Source organism: Bos indicus, chromosome 5 (genome assembly GCF_029378745.1).
Source record: "Bos indicus isolate NIAB-ARS_2022 breed Sahiwal x Tharparkar chromosome 5, NIAB-ARS_B.indTharparkar_mat_pri_1.0, whole genome shotgun sequence".
Classification (NCBI taxonomy): domain Eukaryota; kingdom Metazoa; phylum Chordata; class Mammalia; order Artiodactyla; family Bovidae; genus Bos; species Bos indicus.
The window spans coordinates 51120477-51143511 of NC_091764.1; the positions used below are offsets into that span (position 1 = coordinate 51120477).

The window sequence follows — 23035 nt, forward strand, 5'->3', positions numbered from 1 at the left end:
TATTACTGTTGTTGTTCAGTCATTAAGCCATGGCCAACTCTTTTGCAACCCCATGGACTGTAGCCCACCAGGCTCCTCTGTTCAAGGGATTTCCTAGGCAAAAATACTGGAGTAGATTGCCATTTCCTTCTCCATGGGATCTTCCTGACTCAGGGATCAAAGCTGTGTCTCCTGCATTGGCAGGCAGGATCAGAGGAATTGACATTTTGCAAAGAATAACATAAGTAGGCTATGAAATATAGAGATAACTGTGTTTTAAAGACTCACTTCACAAAAGCTATCAAAGACTAGGTTTTTTCAAGAAGGGATAAACCCATATAACTGAGGAAGCATTCAATGAATTGGAAAGCTGGAACTAAGTCTGGTATAAAACAGTAAGCACTGCACTGCTTTACAGGATAGACTATTAACACTTGTTCAGTTATATGTTTCTTCCTCTCCATACTCTTTTAATTAAAACTGAAGTATAATTTATATACAACCAAAAAACAGGCTTTTTAGTAACTGTTCAAACAGTTTTAACAAATTTTGTTTAAAAACTATCAAAACAGCAAAACAAAATACTTCTGCTTGTTGCCATCCAAGTTCAAAAATCAGATTAAACATTACATTCACCTACCAGAATGGTGACCTAGTCTCAGGTCTAAAATATTCCATGCTATAAGAAGGAAAAATATCTGCAGTTCTTCTATTAATATACTCCATGTCTAGGAAGAAGTCCTCTTTCTAAAAGACTAAGTATAATTACATATTGTACTTCATTATGTTAAAACATTACTTTTTAAAAATTCTTAATTTTTTATACAATTTTCAAAGGTTATATTGTATTTACAATTATTATAAAATACAGCCTATATTCTCCATGTTGTAAAATACATCATTCTAGCCTATCTTACATCTAATAGTTCACACATCCCAGTCCCTTTATCCCTACGTTGCCCTGCTTCCTCCCTCTCCCCACTGGTAACAGTCAGTTTGTTTTCTGTCTCTGGGAGTCTTGATTCTTTTTTGTTATTCTCACTAGTTCACTGCATTTTTTAGATTCCACACAGAAGTGATATCACACAGTATTTGTCTTTCTCTGTTTGACTTATTTCACTTAGCATAATGCCCTGCAAGTCCACCCATGGGGCTACAAGTGGCAAAATTTTCAACTGCAAGAAAAAAAAAAAACTACAAAACACAAACATGTGGAGGCTAAACAGTATGCTACTGAAGAGCCAATGGGTTACAACAGAAATCAAAGAGGAAATCAAAAAATACCTAGAGACAAATAAAAATGAAAACACAATGATCCCAAACCTATGAAAGTGAAAGTCGCTCAGTCATCTCTTTGTGACCCCAAGGACTATACAGTCCATGGAATTCTCCAGGCCAGAATACTGGAGTGTGTAGCCTTTCCCTTCTCCAGGGCATCTTCCCAATCCAGGGATTGAACCCAGGTCTCCTGCACTGCAGGCAGATTCTTTACCAGCTGAGCCACCAGGCCAGCCCCTCAAACCTATGGGGCACCAGCAAAAGCAGTTCTAATAATAAAGCTTATAGCAATACAAGCTTCCCTCAGGAAACAATAAAAACCTCAAATAAACAACCTAACCTTACACCTAAAGGAACCAGAGGAAAAAGAACAAAATCCAAAGTTAGGAGAAGGAAAGAAATATAAAGATCAGAGCAGAAATAAATGAAATAGAGACTTAAAAAAAAAACAGAAAAGGTCAATGAAACTAAAAGCCGGTTCTTTGAAAACACTGATAACCTTTAGCCAGCCTCATCAAAACAAAAAGGTTGAGGACCCAGATCAATAAAATCAGAAATGAAAAAGGAGATATTACAACTGATACCACAGAAATACATAGGATCATAAGAGACTACTATGAACAACTATACACCAATAAAACAGACAACCTAGAAGAAATGGAGAAAATCTGAACCATGAAGAAACAGACAATACGAACCATTATCAGTAGTGAAATTGATTCAGCAATTTTAAAACTCCCAACAAAGAAATGTCCAGGACTAGATGGCTAAACAAGTGAATTCTACCAAACATTTAGAGAAGAGTTAATGCGTATCTTTCTCAAACTACTCAAAAAAATTGTAGAGGAAGGAACACTTCTGAACTCATTCTATGAGGCCAGCATCATCTTGATACCATAATCTTATTCTAAAATAATAATAAAAACCATTTCCTAGTGTTAAATCATAAAAAAAAAAATTATTGAAACTACATGAACTGCATCATGTCTTCATTTTTAAAAATCTAAATCTGTATCTATTACATCTTAGCTTTTAAGATAAAGTACCACAGAGGTATTAAAAATGATTATTATTTGTCAAAACTTAGCAAACACACAGTTAAGATTAGCACATTTCATTGTATGTAAATTTTATATGAAAACAAAAAACTAGAATTTAAAACGTGTATATATAGACATCAAATATATAGATCATCAAATATATAGGTATGTGATATGTATGAGCCTTAAAATGCACATAATAAACACCACACAAAAATGCCAATGAAAATCATAAATATGCTTATGCTTTTAACATAATGAGAAGAAAAAAGCCAAACATAAAATAAGAAGTTGAAAAATTAATATGTACAGCTTGCTCACAGTTATGTGCAAAAGTATTTGTTCACTTTTCTCAACCACTCCCATGCCTACCACTAGAATTGAAGGTATTATAATCTACACTAGTTTCTCAGTCTCAATCCTACTGACATTTTGGGTTGGATAATTCTTTGTTGTACGGGCTGTCCTATGCATTGTAAGATATGTAGCAGCATCCCTGGCTTTTACTTCCCCAGAAGCCAGTGTGCATGCCCCTGCCTAGTTATAACAACCAAAATGTCTCAGACGTTGTTAAATATCCTGTGGGGGGAAGGAGGAGGTTGGGCAAAATTGGCCCTGGTTGAGAAGCACTGATCTATTTATATTTATACACCACCAAGTTTCCTAACCAATCTAATAGTATCCTACCATTCTTCTTTATGACCATTCCATTCCATACATACCATCTGAAGGGATCTTTCTGAACTCCATATATGAACACATCACATCATGGATTAAAATCTTTCAGTGGTTTTCAGTGCTCTTAGACTGAAGTCTTCTGAACGTAACCTACAATGTGCTGCAACATCTGGCCTCTACCTCTACAACCTCACTGAGAATCACTCTTTTCCGTGTTCTCTTCATTCTAGACCTTCAAACGTGCCAGGGGCCACAGCATCTCCATCTCCTCAATCTTCTTTCATCTCTTTTATACATACTCTCTGCCTGTAAGGCTCTCCCCAGTTCATCCTACCCTTGCCTGATGAACTACTATTCAGATAAAACATTGCTTTCTCAGGGAAGCCTATATATACATCACTGGCCTGGTCAAGTATCTACTATAAGCTCACAATCTATTATAAGCTCCTTTGTAGCACTGATCATTGCAGCCATCTTCTATTTATTTATGTAATTATAGTTCCTCCTTCATACCCAGGATATATCAAGGACAGTAGGTATCTGGCTCATCACTGTATCCCCAAGACATGCCCACAGTAGGTACACATAATTTTTCAAGGAAATGAATGAAAACGTTTATGCTCATACACATACCACACATAACAACAAAGACTGGCAATTAAATGGATTATTCTTAGAAAATAACAATGTATATAATCTGTGAAGAATCTGTATTTTCCAAATTTCCTTTAACATTAATTACTTGTATACTCAGAAAAAAAAAATGTACATCTACCTAAAGGTTGAAGTAAATATCTTCTGGTGTTGAAGATTCTTGCAACTCCGGCCAATGTTAAAACCCATGTCTCAGCCCACTGCTTCTCTGCTGTGTCCCTTGAATGATGAATGAGAATATTGCCACCTCCAGACTCAATCTTTTCTTTGTCTGCAGTGGTAGAAGACTCTCTAACTCGGTCCAGCAGATGAAAGAGAACCTGAATATTTGTGATAATGCATATAAAAATACTGATAACATAGCATAAATAGCAGCATAGGAAATTAAGCATTGTTACAAAGAATTATACCTGACATTCTGATCAATCCCTGTATTTTAGAGGAAACTGACCAACAGAGGTATCCTTATATTCTTAAGTTTATCCTTAAGGCCATGGAATATAAAAATTTAAAGTAAACCGAACAGACTATCACTTAAGACCTGTTGAACTGAGTGCCAATGGAGCACATAAGGTATAATGTACAAGAAGGGAATGCAGCTAAAGAGAAGGGTCCAGCAAAAAATGTAAGTATAAAAAAAAAAAATTTAAGTATGAGTGACATCTAGATAGAGGTAACTACTGAAATTTCATGTCTGGATGAGGATGCTTGAAAAAAATCAAGTAGGAAGCAGCTGGAATTTGGGGGATGTTTATTTAAAATGTAGATTCAGGGGAAGGCATAGGGGCCAAGAAAATAAAACAAAATTGAATAAAGAAGCAGATGCACACTGTGAAACAGAAGCCAAAAGAAATTTCAAGGAGAAAATAATCAACACTATTAAATGTTATGAAAAAATGAGCAGTATGAAAAACTGAGCACAGGGCAAGAGATCTGGCAATTAGAAGACTACCTGTAGAGCCAACGAACAAGTTCTGTGGTTCTAAAAACATGGTCTCAGAACCAGCCCCATCAGCATCACCCAAAAGCTTCATAGATATGCAAATTCTCAGCCTCCATGCCACAGGAAAGAAATCAGAACCTCTAGGGGGCTGGGTACAGTGGCTCAGCAATTTGTGCTTTAACAAGTCCTCTAGGAGATGCTGTTACATGCTAATGTTTAAGATACTCTGAAGTAGAATAATCTGGATATCAAATTACAAGGGGTAAGGGAATGCAGTGGACGTGAAAAAGAAAAAATTATTAATACTGAGATTTAGGCAGCAAGATTAATAATGAAGTTAGGAAAAGGAAACAGGAGTCAGAGAAAATATCAGTTTTAAAATAGTAAAGGACTCTTAAGCTTGTTTGTGATCTGATAAAGCTAGGGAAAGGAGTTGAAACAAAAGACACAGGAGGGAATAGGGCTTTCAATTATTTTTATTAGGAACATACATTATTAATTTTTTAAGAAGACATTTTGAGGTCTTTTTATTAAACTTAAAACACGGTTAAATTCAGTTAAAGTTTACCATACTGTCTACTGTCAAACTTACTAATTTCAAAAATTCACAAAAGCAGTGAAAGGATTATAAATAAGAGTTTTATTAAAATGGAACAGATTAAGCAACAAAAAAGAGGAGAGCCTTTCAGCAAAGACGGGATACTCACTAATAAGCTTCTGACTTTGCAAGAATGTTTTAAAAAGACGATAAAAATGAAAAATTAAAAAATGAAACTGCATACTTGAACAAATGTAGAATTTACAAATGGGAGGTGGTTTTTGTTTGGTGAGTCTACAAACAAATTTCACTATTATTGATATTGTTTATAAAGTTCTCATTTAATTATATTTGAATTATATGTGGTAGTTTAGCAGCTACTGGTTTTTACCACCAGGAAAATGGGGAAACAGAAGTGCAAAGGCAGAAATCAAAGGGATAAAAAAATGAGGCTTATAGGGGTGGGATGGGAGAGAGACTCAAGAAGAGGGGAAATATATCTATATATGGCTGATTCCCTTTGTTGTATGGCAGAAACCAATACCACATTGTAAAGCAATTATCCTCCAATTAAAAAAAATGAGGCTTTAAGTATTTAATTTGCTAATATGCAAGGTGCAATTAAAAATATTATAAAGCTAACATTTCCTGTTTTGCCAAATGCACAAATGGATGGAAATTCTTCTTTAAAAATTAATAGGAACAAAAAAACATATTTATGTAAAACTGAATCACTTTTCTGTGTACCTGAAACAAACATAAGATTCTAAACCAACTATATTTCAATAAAAAAACTAAAAATACAATATACTAACGTGTATATATGGAATTTAGAAAGATGGTAACAATAACCCTGTTATTACGAGACAGAAATAGAGACACTGATGTATAGATCAGTCTTATGGACTCTGTGGGAGAGGGACAGGGTGGGGAGATTTGGGACAATGGCATTGAAACATGTATAATATCATGTATGAAACGAGTCGCCAGTCCAGGTTCGATGCACGATACTGGATGCTTGGGGCTGGTGCACTGGGACGACCCAGAGGGAGGGTATGGGGAAGGAGGAGGGAGGAGGGAGGAGGGTTCAGGATGGGGAGCACGGGTATACCTGTGGCGGATTCATTTCAATGTTTGGCAAAACTAATACAATATTGTAAAGTTTTAAAAATAAAATTAAATTTTAAAAAAATAAAAAAATAAAAAACAAACAAAAAAAAACTAAAAAAAAATTTTTAATTTTAATTTGTTGTTGCTGAAAATGCATAAAAGCATGTCTCAATTAATAACTGATAACTCAAGGTATTTTACGGTACCTTCCAAATAACAGTGTGCCACGTTGAGTGCTGTAATAAAGTTCCATGTGCACCAATTGTTGAAAACAGAGTTTGCCCTGCACTCTTCCGGACAGCAGGACGGGGATCTACACATAGTTCACCCAATTTTGCATAAAGACACAACCACAAGCAGTCAAACGGTGGTGCAGGGTGGAATGGCCGATTCAAAACCACGCCTTTTTCTTCTGCCTGCTTTTGCTGTGCTGCCTCTTCTTTATTTAATTCCTTTTCAATAGTTTCTCCTCTTTGAAAAAAATAATCTGAAATATTCCACTAAAGAGCCAAGGAGAAAAATATCTATTCAGAGATTTTTATTTTAAACACATAGATATGCAACAGATAGATTTTCAGAATAAAACTTAAAAGCAATTACTTCAGAAACTCTTTTCCTAACAGAATGGATTTAATGAAAATATCTCTTCCTCTGTCAAGTTTATCTATCTCATTTCAGAATTTCAGAGTGCAACCTTTAATTTTTAATATTTTTTAAAAATTGGATTTAAAATTTAAATTTTATGTTACTATCAGTAGAGTCAACTGATTTCTCTTGTATGTACCATTATTTGTTTCCTAAATCCTCCCATAACAAATCTTATATAAACCAAATTTCAGCTCAACAGATCAAAATTATTCCACATATTCAGCTCTTAAAGAATTATTTCTTAAATAATATTACTTAACCCTTCATACAATATGTTTGGCATGTACTTAAAAGTCATTTAAATGATTCCTCCAGAGTCAAAAGCACACTTGCTTAGCACTCACTCTCAGTTGCAAACAGTGATTTCTAGATTATATAAGAAAGGCAATCATACTTACCAATAAACCTATTGAAGTTAAACTAATATTAAGTTCTTGGTTATGAAGTCCAAAGCTACCTGCAACATCTACAACTATTTGCAGGCAAGTGCAAGGCATTGTTGGTAGAAAATCTGTCACAACCAACTGAAGACACTGGAATGCTGTTCGTATCAAGGATTCTCTGAAAAACAAAAGAAAATCTATATTCATGTATTTAAGAGAAATGGAAGGAAAAATACATACATTAATTTGAATAAATCAAAATTTTATCTTAAAATTGGAACAAGAAAATCTTCTCTAACATAGTACTCACATAGTACTTCAACATTTACATAAATGTAAAAAAGATATGCTTAATTAAAATAATTAACAAACAAAAATAAAGCAGCTCAGGGGCATAAGAAAAGCAGTAAACTAAAAAAAGAAAATATGTATTAATACCATATTATTTTTATTCTGCATAAACTAGCCAAACAAAATTTAGACATTGAATGAGAAAGGGAAAGTTTGTTTGATGGATTTTTCTTATTGTAAGAACCTTGTATTCATATATAAATGATAAAGAAATAGCAATTTTTCCATCCTTCCAAAATAAAAGTGAGCCCTAATGATTCCCTACAGCCCCCTGGGAGTAGGGTAAGGAAAACTATTTTAGATCATAAACTTAAGCAAAAAAGGCATACATAAAAAATTTACGATCATTTCATAATTTTAGGCAGAATTCCCTTTTCCTATTACTTTTTGGATGTTAATTTTAAACACTTACCCTTGATCATTTCTGATCGCTCCCATAACTCCCAGCACTAATGGCCATCCAGGTCCAAGACTATCTCCTTGACTCTGAAGAATCTGCAGCACACACTCTAATTGCTTGAGTCGTATATCTGGATGATTAATATTCGACATCTCCTTTAATGGGTTCAATAAAAGCAATTGCAGCCTCTGAAAAGAAGGTAAGAAGCTAATCAGCGAAGTTCCAGAACATGGAAAGGTTCTACTATTGTCTTTCAAGTTTAAATTTACCTTCACTCAGACTGCAATGGTAAAAAGAAATTTTTTAGTAAAATAAATATCAAAAATGATTTCTTTAACAGTAATCATTAGGATTATCTTGTCATCTAAGTCTTTTTAAAAAAAAATAATTTAATTAATTAATTTATTTTTGCTGTCCTGGGCCTTTGTTGCCGTACGGGCTTTTCTTTAGTTGCAGCGTGAAGGGGCTACTCTCTGGTTGCAGTGCATGGGTTTCTCACTGTGGTGGCTTCTCTTGTTGCAGAGCATGGGCTCTAGAACACACAGGCTTCAGTAGCTGCAGCATGTGGGCTCAACAGTTCCAGCTCCCATGCTCTAGAGCACAGGCTCAGTAGCTGTGGCCCATGAGCTTAGTTTCTCTGCAGCATGTGGGATCTTCCCAGATTAGGGATTGAAACCGTGTCTCCTGCATTGGCAGATGAATTCTTTACCACTGAGCCACTGGGAAGCCCCATAAGTCTTTTTAAATTTTTTATGTTTTAGCCACAGAAGTAACATGTGGGAGCTTCGTTCCCCAACCAAGGATGGAACCCACCCCTCCTGCATTAGAAGCACGGATTCCCAATCACTGGACTTCAGGGAAGTCCCTAAGTCTTATATTTTAATAACAGAAAATAAAAATCTATCTTCAAGATACTATATTTCAGGATAAATAGGGAATAACCTGATGTTAAAAGGTATTAAATCTACAGATCCATATACAAATGAATCTCACTATAGAAAATATACCCTATATATTTAGCTCTATTTGGAGAGAAGAAAATAATTTCCAATTTTCAAAATTTCATTTACTCTATTAATGTGTACCACATGTATTTAAATTTAAGTCTCAATACTCCTAAAAATGAACTAGCAGACAAAGAGGACACAAAACCACAAAATTTTTTTACTGTTAAAAAGTGAAAAAAGTACTTTGTTCTACTCCTTTAGCATTTGAAAGCACCTGCCTTAGCTTTAGTTTTCTCTCCAAGGATACATTTAGTTGGTTCACTGACTGAACAAACATATTAAGCTCTTACCATGTGCCAGGTATTAAGCTGGATGCTAAGACTATATACATGGACAGGGCTTTACAAAAAAATTAGACTGCAATAGGAAAAAAATATGCAATCACTAAAATGTAAGCTATAAAAATTAAGGAACTTTTCTGTCTTGTACATCATTCTGTTACAAGAGTTAAAATACTGCCTGGCATATAGTATGTACCCAATAATTATTTGTTGAGGAAATTTGCAGAATACATCCACATACACTACAGTAAGATAGTAAGGGCAATGTGAATGGCTATTAAATGCCTCATTCCTATTCAATCTTTAAACAAAACTTTGGTGGGCTTTTTAAAACTGTATAAGATATATGTGAATGATTATGGGAGTCAGGAAAAAGGATTCACAACAAAAGAAAACTCTGAAAGTATAAAATAACCTTTAAAATTATTTAAAAATAAAAATCTATTTTATTGTGCTTGCCTCTTCTGCCACTTGTTTCTCCCCATATAAGGGCTTCCCAGGTGGCACAATGGTAAAGAATCCACATGCCAAGGCAGGAGACACGGGTTCAATCTCTGGGTAGGGAATATCCCCTGGAGGAGAGTATGGCAACACTCCAGTATTCTGGCCTGGAAAACTTCATGGACAGAGGACCTTGGAGGGCTACAGTCCATGGGACCACAGAGAGCTGGACATGGCTGAGTGACTAAGCACGCAAGGGTAGTGAGTAGGGGGAAGGAAAAAAAAAAAAAAAGACAGGTAAGGACCAAAGGAAAAGAGGCTAACAAAGTATGAAGACTTAGCACTGCATGAAGAAGGAATCTTCTAGATGGGGAGACCAATTCTAGGTAATTTATTACTTAAGTTTAGTGCTATTATAAGAAAATTAAAAAATTTTTTAATATAGATAATCCTGAAAATCCAGGATTATCAACCTTCTGTAAGAGATCCACGGCCTACAAATAAAGTTACATATGGGAAAGGATGACTTTAAGTAATTTTAAAAAAGGTTCTTTCTTTTACCTGGTTTTGTGAAAGTGGAGGATCATGGTTAAATGTTAATCCTGATTTAATAAGTGAAGTTAAGGCTTCTGCTCCCCATTCTCTCATTCGAGAGTTTGGATGCTGGCACACCTAAGGGTACATACATATGGAACAAAAATTAATCTTTAATTTGTATACTTAAGCTATACATCACACATTAATTTAAGAAAAACTAAAACATTGCATTTCATACTCTTCCACATTTAAAAAATCATATAAAATGTTTGTCAATAAGGGTTGAAGAAATTATGAAAATATACAAAATGTAAGTAAGCTTACCTTCTGAATACGAGGCAAGAGGAAGCAATAAAGAGATAGAAGATAAAAGATGAAACTAAACAACTCACAGAAAAGAAAGGATTTCATAAAAGTAAATGATGTCACCAGAGTAAACAGAAGAAGCAGACACTAAGGTTCCTAATCTGCTCTATCTTCATAATCAAATACTTAGCTAAAATTTTAAAAACGTATTTTTTGCCATTTGATGAGAATTCCATAATGAAGAAATGTGTATATATTCTGTAATAGCTCATTAAAATAATCCCCCAAAAATGGAGGGAAAAAGAAGAAAGGACTTTTTTTTTTTACTAAAAACAGTACCCTTCTCAGATTACTAAAATAATATGAAACAATGAGGGCAACTGAAACCTAAACTGCTCATGAACATGTATTTGACAGAAGCAGTTGTCAATAAGAAGCAACCAAGTATTCAGATTCACTCAAGTTTGAATACAAATCCAGACAAAATGCCCTGGTACTATCTATAATTAGTGATACTGAGGTTTTTTCCCTTTTGTAGAAATGTTACCTCATAATCACAGGGAAGTCTGTAAAGGAGCAGTGTCTAATACTAAGTCTCAGTCCTAATTGCCTTGAAGTTTTAGAACCAGCTGAAGCTGAGGGGATCAAAAGAGTATATAATAAAAGAAAGGGGACCCAAACTAACAGGTGAAGGAGACATCAGAGATTTCATTGTTATAGCACTCATTTTTAGTCATAAAGTCTTCAACCTATTCCTTTACCAAAATGATTACTATAAAACTTTCGTCCCTGATAAAATATACAGAGAGAAGTACAAGAAAAAATGTTAATGCTGATTTTTCTTATGGTTATACAGCATCACTAATTCACTGTGTAAGTCTTTATTATAAATAAAAAGTAAATATAATAAAGAAACAGAGGTTACCTCAAGTAGATGGCCAGTTAGAGGTCTCCATAGAATTTCTATACGGTGCATGTTAACTAGACCAGTTTCTAACAATTTGGCAACAGCAAAAAGAGATGGTTCCTAGAAGAAAAACATATTTTTTATATCATAAGGAGAATTAGAGTATTTCAACTGTAAACCAAACTGAGAAACTGTAAAGAACATGACTATAATTAATATACTTAATTAATTAGAAATAAATATGACATAACCTCAGTTATCATATTGACAAGCCTTTCAGTCCACCCTCAAGCATCTAAAAAGTGTTAGTTGCTCAGCTGTCTCCAACTCTTTGCAACCTCATGACTGTAGCCTGCCAGGCTCCTTTGTCCATGGGATTCTCCAGGCAAGAATACTGGAGTGAGTGGTGGTGGGGGTGGTTTAGTCGCTATGTCGTGTCCAACTCTTGCGACCCCATGGACTGTAGCCTACCAGGCTCCTTTGTCCATGGGATTCTCCAGGTAAAAATACTGGAGTGGATTGCCATTTCCATCTCCATGGGATCTTCCTGACCTAGGGATCGAACCTGGGTCTCCTGCATTGCAGGTGTATTCTTTACCATCTGAGCCACCAGGAAGCCCTCAAGTATCTAATATGACTCCTAATTGAAAAATTTGGTTGGGAAGAGACTGCTTTAGTGGGGAAACTTTGAAAATTCAAAAACTATACCAGACACACAGAATGTGTGTCTTCTGACCAAAATGAAAGAATTTTGCTATGGACTGAATTGTGATCCGCCCCTCCCACCCTCCAACACTGCTCCCAAACTTCATATGCTGAAACTAACCCTGAGGGTGATGACATTTGGAGATAGGGTCTATAAGAAGGTAATTCAGGTCAAATGAAGTCCTAAGGGTGGGGCCCCAATACATTAAGTTTAACGTCCTCATAAGAAGAGACACCACACAGCTTGTGAGCTTATGTGCACTCCATTTCCCTCTTCCTCCCCCTTTTCCCTTCCTTCCCCTCTTTCCCTGCCATGTAGGGACACAGTAAGAAGTCAGGCATCTTTCAATCCGGAAGAGAGTCTACACAAGAGCTGACCATGCTAGCATCCTGATTTTGGACTTCTACCTTCTAGAATTATGAGAAAATTAATTTCCATAGTTTAAGTTACCCAGTCTATAGTATTTTGTTATGGCAGGCTGAGCTAACTAATATACATTCTTATTAGTAAAGTCTTCAAATGCTTAGGTTTTATATGTGAATATCAGGAAAAATGAAGAAAAAACAAAAACAAAGGTAACAGACACCGGGGGAAAGAACAATGATGTCAAGAAGGAGGAGGTAAAGGTTGTCAGTTTAGACCCTAATAAAAGAGTTGCAGAGAAAGAAGACAAACCACTTTCCTCAGTCACTGGCATTTCAACAGAAAGCGAATCAGTATACTTCATAAATAGCTGAATTACTCAGTCCATGTGTTAGAAGAACAGTTTCAGTAAAAAGTTCAAAGGGCAACTATCTCTAATCCAATTTTAATAGAGATAGTAAAACATACTTAAATGTAGACTAAGCTGACTAGAATTATGAGAATTTTTTGATAAACAGCTGTAGTACTTCAAATGGAGACAATGCATTAAAAAAAATAGAAGCCAACTGAAATTTTAAAAGTAAATTATGAGCATAATTTTATAATTTTTAAGTAAAAAGATTTTGTAATGACTCTATACACAATGTTTTTACAGTACTGATAAAAACCTAAAATGGAAATGTGTGAAATTATCTTTTTTTTCTAGTAAAAACTGTTGAACAAGTACCCTGAGGTTTTAAGTGTGGTCAGATTGACTCTTCCTGCCTGTGCTAACACTATAAGTACCCTAAAAATTAGTGTACTAGAAAGAACCTCATCATTCTAGAGACAATATGATACAGTAGTTAAGACTGATGCCTATGAATTTTTAACATCTCAACATTACCACTTAATAGCTATGTAACCTTGAGTAACTTTTTTTTTTTGAAGTATAGCTGATTTATGATACTAGTTTCAGTTGTACAACATAAAGTTTCAAACTTTTTACAGATATTATTCCACTTACAGTTATTATAAAATATTGGCTATGCCATACAATATATCCTTGTGCCATACGATATATCCTTGTCACTTACTTGTTTTATATATAATAGTTTGTACCTCTTAATTCCCTTATTTTGTCCTTTCCGCCTTTCCTCTCTCTCTGGATATTTCATTATATTCATTAGCTTTTTTTTTTTAATTTTAGATTCCACATATAAGTGACAATAAATAATATTTATCTTTCTCTGACTTATTTTACTAAGCATAATATTCTCCAGGTCCATCCACGTTGCTGCAAATAGCAAAAATTCACTCTCTTTTGTGCTAACTTTTTTAAACTATAAAATGGAGATAATAATATACTGAAATGACCTCTCATGTTAGAAAGTGCCTGGCACATAGTAAGTCTCTATACATGTTGCCCTGTATTATTTCCTCCTTTCCCTCCTCTTTATTCTAATGAGGATACACAGGAATCACACAGCATTTAAAAGTATATGTCCAGACCTCATATCCAAAGATTCTTGTATCCATGAAGCTTGGTATGTGGTCCTAACTACTGCATTTTTAAAAAGTCCTATACCTGACTTTGATGCACACAAAGTTAAAGCCACAAGTGAAGTGGTTATAAGAATGGAGCTCTGGAATAAGACATATGTGGATTCAAATTCAAGCTCCACCAATTACTAAACAGGTGACCCCAGCAGGGTATTTAAGCTATTTTTCTATTTTATCTCTAAAAAGCAGTTACTACTGAACCTGACAGAGTTGTTTTAAGTGATTAAACAGAAATACATAAGTTAGTATCTGACATACAACAAAGATAACAGCTGTTTTCTTATTTCTGTTGTTGATATACTCAGTTTGGCAGTATGCCTGCACAAGTGTAATCAACATTGCCCCTTCTAAGGAAGAACTTGAAAGCTTTACCATCAGCTACCTCAACACATTAGCACAAATTCCTGAAATGAGGACCAAAAATGAGACGACTGGTGACTGTAAAACCACATCTTAAAGGACAGTGATATATATATTTTACTCCCTAAGCTATTTAACTCACTCAGAACAGCTGACAGTGATAAACTATTCTGACTCTCTCATCACCTTATCTGGCACATTATCCATGAGCCAAGTGGTTTACATGCCCTTTGAAAATAGAAATTTCCTTTATATTTTCTAGCAGAGTGTCATGTACATAGCAAACATACTATACTTTGTTGAGTGAATACATAAATTCTCAAGTCATTACCATATAAACTTGCTCAGATTCAGTTAAGGTATCTATTAAAAATATTACATTGTTAAGAATTAATCTTAAGGATGTAGGATTACTGAAAGTAGTATTAAGAATTTGATTACCTCACAGTATATTATCCTTGCCTTGATTTGGAGCAAACTATAACAGATATTTTCAAACACCTGCATGTTTATATAATTCTCTAAGTATGTACCATAATATATAAAACTCTGCTCTTTAAGATCTTTTTGGCTAATCTTTAAATGACTCACATGAGCCAAGATGACAAGCTACAATACACAGGATTATAATTAAGGATTAGGCAAATAATGTAATTTTAGTTCCTACAGTTGGATATTAAATAAACCACAAGCTGCATTCTCTGCTTTTCTAATCATTTTCTGGGTAACTTCACTTACTTGTAAATGGTCCAACTAATATATTTATTAATCTTAAAATGTAGAGAGAATTTTAAATAATTTCTAAGGTATCAATAAACCCAAATATTCTCGTGTTTTCCAAGTTTAACAGAAAATGGTAGAGTATAAGAAGAAATGTTCTCAAAAGTACTGCTTGATTCATTTAATCAATAAGCAAAGCAAAAATTTAATTTTCAAGGTAGGGAGAGTCATTACCCTCAGAAAGAAATGACTAGCTCCTTAATTTCCACCCCATGAAGGCAAAAGAAACTGAGACATATTTTCCTTGATTTAAAATGTGCATTGCCACAATCATAAATTGTAATCATTAGGATTACTAATTTGTGGAACACATTTATAAATGTGATGTTCAATTTTTCTTTATATAAATATTTTTTAGAATATTCAGTGCACACAAGTGGACACAATTTAAAATCATGATACATACTGGCACCAGGGAGGCCAACTACTGGCACACACCACAAGCCAAAAAGTATCCTCTTCACTCTCCCTTCAACAAACCACCATAAATGTAAAAACCCAAAAGAGCAGGGCTAGCCTACAAGGTATTGTTCCCACTTGTAAAACACTAAGATCCTAATAAATATACACCTTATTCAACAAAATAATATCTCATATTTAACACAGAAAAGAAAGAATATCACACCTTATTATTTCCATAGGCCATATCCATGGCTTCTAAGGATAAGGAACAAAGTGCATTTATTAAATGGTGCAATGATACGTCATCAAGATACCTAAAATAAAAATGAAGAAATAAGATATTCTCATCTAACATATACAGCTAACAATAATGTTTGTATCAATTTTAAAAACTGACTCTTACTGTGAACTTTCAAACAGTCTTGAAAGTATATTGGAAATCACTGGTAAATCTGTCATCACTGCTGTTGTCAGAACCTAAGAGAAGAAGAAAAGTGAATGTAACATATAAACATTCTGCAAAATACTAACTGAGTAAGAATGACTAGAGCTTACTGTACTGGGCCCTTCAACAGCTCTCCCAGGTTTCAAGGCACCACCACTACTAGGCTTTAATCCCAGAATCCATACAAGATGCTGTAAAATTAAAAAAAAAAATCAGAACACAGAAATTTATAAACTTAAAAAAATTCTAATAACTAAAACTAAAATCAGACTAGGTATCTAATACCTAAACTGAAATTAGTAATTAACATTCATACAAAATACTCATTACATCAAGCATAGGCAGTAGAACAGGCCATTATGAGAGACATCCCATCACTTCATATAATGTGAGCCAAGTCTTTTTTCTTTTTCCAACTTGCCCTTTTTCATACTTACTGCCTATTCAGGCCTGCCCAAAGCACTGATAGACACTGGTGACTTTAACTGATAGCACTTAGATATACAACACTGGCCTCTGACCCAGAGGCTACAACATACCTGTAGAGTTGCCAAGACAAGTTGCCATGATGTCCCAAGAACAGCCCCATGGCAGTGTGCCAAGTTAAGTAAAGTCCTCATACACTGGATATTTTTGGAAGTCAGCTGTATTTAAAAAGGATATTTTTGTAAGAACTGCTATGCATTCTCAAAAATTTTAACTTATAAAAAGTACTATCATATACAAATATTTTCTCATAAAAAACAAAAATTTTAATAAAAGAGGCTTGGATGATTTTGTACAGAACAAGTTTATTTGATTAAAAGCTGTGCTATCACAGTTGATTACAACAATGTCACTCTGTATTTATCTAGTTTCTTCTAAAAGTATCATTCAGATGAAAGAAAGAAAGTATAATGAAAAATTTTGAGAAACACACAAAAAAGGTACAAAAGGTGTCCTTGATAGTTAATTGGTATTAATTGGTTACCAAACAAAGAAAAAGTACTTTACCATTACTGTCCCTTGAGGCTGGACTGCTAGTGGTTGACCCACTGCTACAACTTGCTGGTGTGATTCACTTGACGGACTGATCATCATAACACTCTGGCCCTGGATGGAATATGCTAGAACACAAAGGAAAACCTAAATAATTAAAATATACTTTTCATCCTCTACTCAAAGCCATGTTACATTTTAGAACATTAATTTGATCAAACTAAGTTCAACTATGACATTTATTTAGTTTCCTATTATCCATATGCAAACATTTTAAAAACTCAAGAGGTGAAAAAACAAGTTAAGCAAATATTAAGTAATTTTCTAAAGCAGTTTAACAAATTATAAAACTTTGATAACTGCCTCGTAAGCAAAATAGAATTCAGGACACTTAGTATTTTAAACATACATTCCCAGTAAACTTTTCTACTTAGAGACCAATACTCACATTTTTAGTTTGAAAACTGGACAGCCCATTGAAATTTACCTATATTACATGTAACAAACTTGAATGTTTTTAAGTATTCAACAAGAAAAAAATATTTTCTGAATGTCAATCTAAGTGGTGGCAAACATTACCATTCTACTAGTTCTATTTAAAAAACAAAACAAAAAGACCCAACCATTCCCATTTCAGTAGTATGCTAGAGTTTACAAAGGACTTTCAGATATTATCTTCTTTTATCCTCACAATTATTATTTAAAATTAGTATTATTCTCCCTACTCCTACCTCCATTGTTTCAGTAAGACGGAAGAAACTGAGGCTCAGGGACATTAACTTCTCGTAGAAGTCAGAGTCAGGGAGTAGAAAAATAGAGGCTTGAACTCAGAATTTCTATAATCTATTCTCTACACTATGTCACAGCACCTGATGAACAGAACTCTAAAGAAGCTGAAGTCTTACATTTGTTCGAAAGTGTGGCTGCAGTGGTGGTATTCAACACAGTAAGAGCATAATGGGGAGGCAGGGAACCTTTGCATATTGCAGTTATAAAAGCATCTCTTGAAGTTACAAGACCCAGTCTTCCACAAAGAGCAGCCATGGTCAGTTCAGCTTTTAAAATATTCTCAGTAGCAGCTTCATCTGTGCTGAAAAGATAAAGTATTTTATTTAGTATGATTATTTTTAGGTATGCTGCCAAATGAAATTAGGTAGTCAGGAAAGTTTTAAGAAAATCTATTTTAAAAACTCAAAATCAATCTACTTTAAGGAATTTTAACTAATAAACATCTGAAAATATGAACTGGATAAAAGCAATTTATGACACACACTCTGATTCAAAGAAAATAGTGAAGAACTCAAAGATATAACTTAAAAATATCAAACATTTTAAAATCAGCAAATTCCATGATTCTGAAGAAAAACATAAAAGAAATTGATTAATATAATTATCTTAATTTTAAGTAGTAAAGCTTAAAATGAAAAAGGCATTCTGTAATTTTTGGATTGTATTTTCCATTATAACATGATGGAAGAGGGGCATGGCAGAAAAATAATATTCTAAAAACATAAAAAACTAGTATTAGGAAACAATTCTCAGGATAAATTTAAATATACACTTTAAAATGGTTTGTTGCTTTTTTTTTTTTTTTACCTGTCACATGCAATATAAAACTTATAAAGACTTAATACCTGGCATCAAGAAGGAGTGACAGTGCAGCAAGCAGACCACACCAGCAGGCATTCACCATTTCTTCCCAAACAGCTCTACTAACTTAAAGGAAACACATACAATATTTAATGATAATTACAAATGTCACAGCACTTGACAACATGTCAAATTCTAAAATCCCCCTCATCACTTGATAATATAGCAACTATTCAAAAAACACCTCTGCTGTTAAATACTAAAGCTATAACCTTTAGTATATATCTGAATAAATGAAAATTTTAAAACCACACTAGTTTCAGAATCCAAGAAATCTTTTTTTTTTTTTGCCACATCACATGGTTTGTGGGATCTTAGTTCCTAACCACTGGGCCACCAGAGAATTCCCAAGTCTTAAAACTAAGTTGTCTTAAAATATCAATAATAAGATCTTTCTGTATACTGACTGATACCTTTAAAATATACATATAAAATCAGTTCCTATTCCCTTCCATTTCATTGGGCCAAACTTTCAGCCTATGCAACCAGCTAGCAGTACGAAACTGTAATAAGCAAGCCCAGCCAAGAGACTGGTTATACACACTGTAAACCATACAAATGAGCAAATACATTGAGTAAAATAGGATCAAGTTTCTCACTGCTGGAGAAGTAAACACCAAAAATGGCAAGTTACAAGTACATCATATAGTATTAAACTAGAATTAGAAAATTGGGTGTGTCCTCATGGTATTTAAAATAGATATATATTTTTTAAATGTACAGAAATATGTGCTCATATATGTGTGTATTTCCTATTCAAGCAGCAGGAAGCATATCTAGTGTCCATATGTTAGTTTATAAATACTGCTCTCCACTAAAATGAACTAGGGCTCTGTGGAAAAATAACTTATCCCTGGATTATACAACAAAAATCCAAGATGAGCTTAGAGCAGTTTGCTGTATCAGACAGTAAAGCAGTGGTCAGAAAACAACAAAAGAACTAGTGATGATAAAAGGACATAGGAGCCAGCATGAAAGGGATCCCATATGGCCATGTCGCAGATAATTGAGTGTCAAATCAAATAATGACAATCACAGATTGTATTGATAACACTTTGAAAAAAATAGGAATACAAGGGTCTGTACTAATATAAATAAACACATGAAAGAAAATAAATCAGGAAGGGAAAGCTCTCCTAGATGTCTCAAAGTATTTCTACACAAAAATTAACTAACTTTACACTGAAGAAAGGATGCAGACATCACATTAACCAAATGATAAAAGTTAACAACACTGGTGTATAGCACAGCAACATTTCTGTGGCAGCTCTGCCAAAAATCAATCTATTATATCTAATTACGATGAAACGAAAATAAACCCAAGTTGACTGGCCTGTCTCTTCAAAAATGTCAAGGTCATATAACATGGAAAAATTAAGGAATTGTTCCAGACTTAAGAAGGGTATAGAGTCATGGAACTGAACTCAACATGTAATCCTAGACCATAACAGACATTACTGGGGCAAAAGACAAAATCTGAAGGACATCTGGGATTCGATGACATATTGAACTGATGAACATGTCAGAGTCGGACACGACTGAGCGACTGAACTGAACTGATGCTAAATTTCTGATGGTGACTATACTGTGGTTATGTAGGAAACTGTTCTTATTTTTAGAAAATACACTTTAAAGTATTAAGGGGTAATGGGGAATTATGTCTGAAACTTTTTCTCAAATAGTTCAGAAAAAAATATGCTGATATATATATATAGAAAAATAATGCAAATATGGTAGTGTTAACAGTTGGGATAGCATAGTGAAGAGTATATGGAAACTATTATTTTTCCAATTTCTCTAACTTTAAAATTATTCCAAGATAAAAATTTAAAATATAGAATCATAATAAATATACCTATTTCCTTATCCATCTGGTCTGATGTCGACTGTAATTCTTGCTGTTCTGATGACTGTGTAGGCGAAGAAACTGCTTCTGTGGTAGTAGTCTGACATTCTGTTTCAACTTCTCCTAACTCTCCTTCAATCATATTAGTGATTCCACGTACAAGGTCTAGCAAACAGTGGAATGCCACGGACATAGCATAACCCTCTGGTATAGTTGGGGGCTCAACTTTGTCCAACATCTCTAGGCTGAAATTATGAAAAAATCAGGTATTTAATGAGAAGCCACAATAATGAAAATACATAAAAATCTATTTCCATAATTTGTACATTACAGAAACTAAGATTAATAGCAAAAGTAAATGGCCACCACTAGATCTGCTTACTTTGAAGAATGGTTCCATAATGGTATTCTAAGAAACTGATTAGAAAAGTTAAGGCCTGACCAGTGCCATAACTGATAATAATAATAGTTTATTTTTTGCCTCTCCAAGTTGTGCCAAGATTTTCATTAATTGTTGACATCAGAAAAATAAACACATATACAGAACAGAAAAAGACAAACAGATTACAAAACCGTCTCAAATTCTGACTTAAGTGCTTTTAAAATAAGGTGTATATAAAAGGGTAAACAAGGACCTACTGTAGGTCTTATAGCACAGGGAGCTATATTCAATATCTTGTAATAATCTAAAATGGAAAAGAATCTGAAAAGGAATATATATATATTCCTTTTGTATATTCCTTGTGTATGTATATATACATATATATATTTATGTGCATCACTGAATCATTTTGCTGTATACCTGAAAATAACACAATATTGTAACTTAACTATAATTTTTAAAAGGAAGTAAATAAGGTGCTATAAAATCAAATCAATACTATAAAGAAGAAAAAATTTTTTCATACTAGGGAAAAGCATTACTGTGAAACAGCCAGCACATTTGTCTTCCTATCATCTTAGATACAACCTGTCAACAAGGTAAGATAATATTTAGAGCATCAGTATGTCACATTCAAATTTTAGAGCAAGTTATACTCCATAATTTGGAGAAGGAAATGGCAACCCACTCCAGTATTCTTGCCTGGAAAATCCCATGGACAGAAAAGCCTGGTGGGCTATAGTCCATGGGGTCGCAAAGAGTCAGACACAACTCTGTGTCTAGCGACTAACACACACACACACACACACACACACACACACACACACACACACACTCCAAAATTAGGACATAGCTTTCAGAAGGAAAGATGAAAATCTTCTGTTTTAAATCATAAACAACAGGGAATTGTTGCTTTAAATTCCTTAAAATTGAAGAAAGAATAATTCAATGAGGAAAGAACTACTGGATATTCACATTAAAAAACAGTGGTGTTGGAGCTCTACCTCATACCTCACTGACTCATACCTCATTGACTCAAAATGAACCAGTGACCTAAATGTAAGAGCTAAAGCTAAAAACTCTTAGAAGAAAACACAGGCAAAAATCTTCATGACTTCAAATTATGAAATGGTTTGTTAGGTATGATACTGAAATAAGCAACAAAAGAAAAAAAACAGATAAACTGAATTCATCAAAATTGAAAATTAATATGTTTCAAAGGACACTATCAAGAAAATGAAAAGACAATCTATAGAATATGAGAAAAATTTTTCAAATCATATATCCGATAAGGCACTAGATCTTGACTATGTTAAGAATTTCTACAACTCAATAAAAAATAACTCAATTAAAAAGGAGCAAAGGATTTGATAAGACATTTCTCCCATGATGATATATAAATGGCCAATGAGCAAATCAAAGAGATGCTCAATGTCATCGGTCATTAGAAAATGTAAATTTGAAATACAGTAAGATAACACTTACCCACTAGGACAGCAATAATCAAAACACAATAACAAGTATTGCTGAGGATGTGGAGATTTAAACCCTCATACATTGTTGGTGAAAATGCAAAATGGTATGGTCATGTGGGAAAACAGTTTGGCAGATCATCAAAAAGTTAAACGTGGAGTCATTATATGGGACCCAGCAATTCTACTCCAGGTATATATATATTCAAGAGAAATGAAAACATATGTCTATGCAAAAACTTGCAGGCAAATACTCATAGCAGCATTATCCATAGGCAAAAATGGAAACAACCCAAATGCCCATCAACCGACAATCAACAAACATATGGCATAATCATATGGTGGACTATTATTCAGCCACAAACAGCAAGTACTGATACAACCTGTAACATGGATGGACCTTACTCAACATTATGCTGAGTTAAAGAAGCCTGACACGAAAGAGTATTATATTATTTCATCCATATGAAGTATCCAGAATAAATAAACCAATAGAGACAGAAAGTAGATTAGTAGTTACTAAAGGGTAGGAAAGGAGATTGGTGACTGACTGCTTAGAGATATGGGTTTTTCTTCTGGAGTGATGAAAAAGTTCTGAAATTAGATGGTGCTTACGGTTGCCTAACTT

The 23035-nt window shown here is 34.0% G+C and overlaps 1 protein-coding gene across 5 annotated transcripts in view; it reads right to left on the minus strand.

Annotated features, from left to right (window-relative positions):
* Positions 1 to 23035, minus strand: part of MON2 (MON2 homolog, regulator of endosome-to-Golgi trafficking) — a 109946-nt gene that overhangs the window by 34730 nt on the left and 52181 nt on the right. For all 5 annotated transcript variants that reach the window (XM_019960896.2, XM_019960899.2, XM_019960898.2 and 2 more), the window contains 14 exons: positions 20563 to 20798; positions 18692 to 18773; positions 17963 to 18147; positions 17073 to 17185; positions 16619 to 16723; positions 16190 to 16270; positions 16038 to 16111; positions 15858 to 15948; positions 11500 to 11601; positions 10293 to 10403; positions 8015 to 8190; positions 7267 to 7429; positions 6427 to 6720; positions 3751 to 3949 (listed from right to left, as the gene is read on the minus strand). In XM_019960896.2, the coding sequence (XP_019816455.2) occupies positions 3751 to 3949; positions 6427 to 6720; positions 7267 to 7429; positions 8015 to 8190; positions 10293 to 10403; positions 11500 to 11601; positions 15858 to 15948; positions 16038 to 16111; positions 16190 to 16270; positions 16619 to 16723; positions 17073 to 17185; positions 17963 to 18147; positions 18692 to 18773; positions 20563 to 20798 (2012 nt within the window). The remainder of the gene's footprint in view (positions 1 to 3750; positions 3950 to 6426; positions 6721 to 7266; positions 7430 to 8014; positions 8191 to 10292; positions 10404 to 11499; positions 11602 to 15857; positions 15949 to 16037; positions 16112 to 16189; positions 16271 to 16618; positions 16724 to 17072; positions 17186 to 17962; positions 18148 to 18691; positions 18774 to 20562; positions 20799 to 23035) is intronic.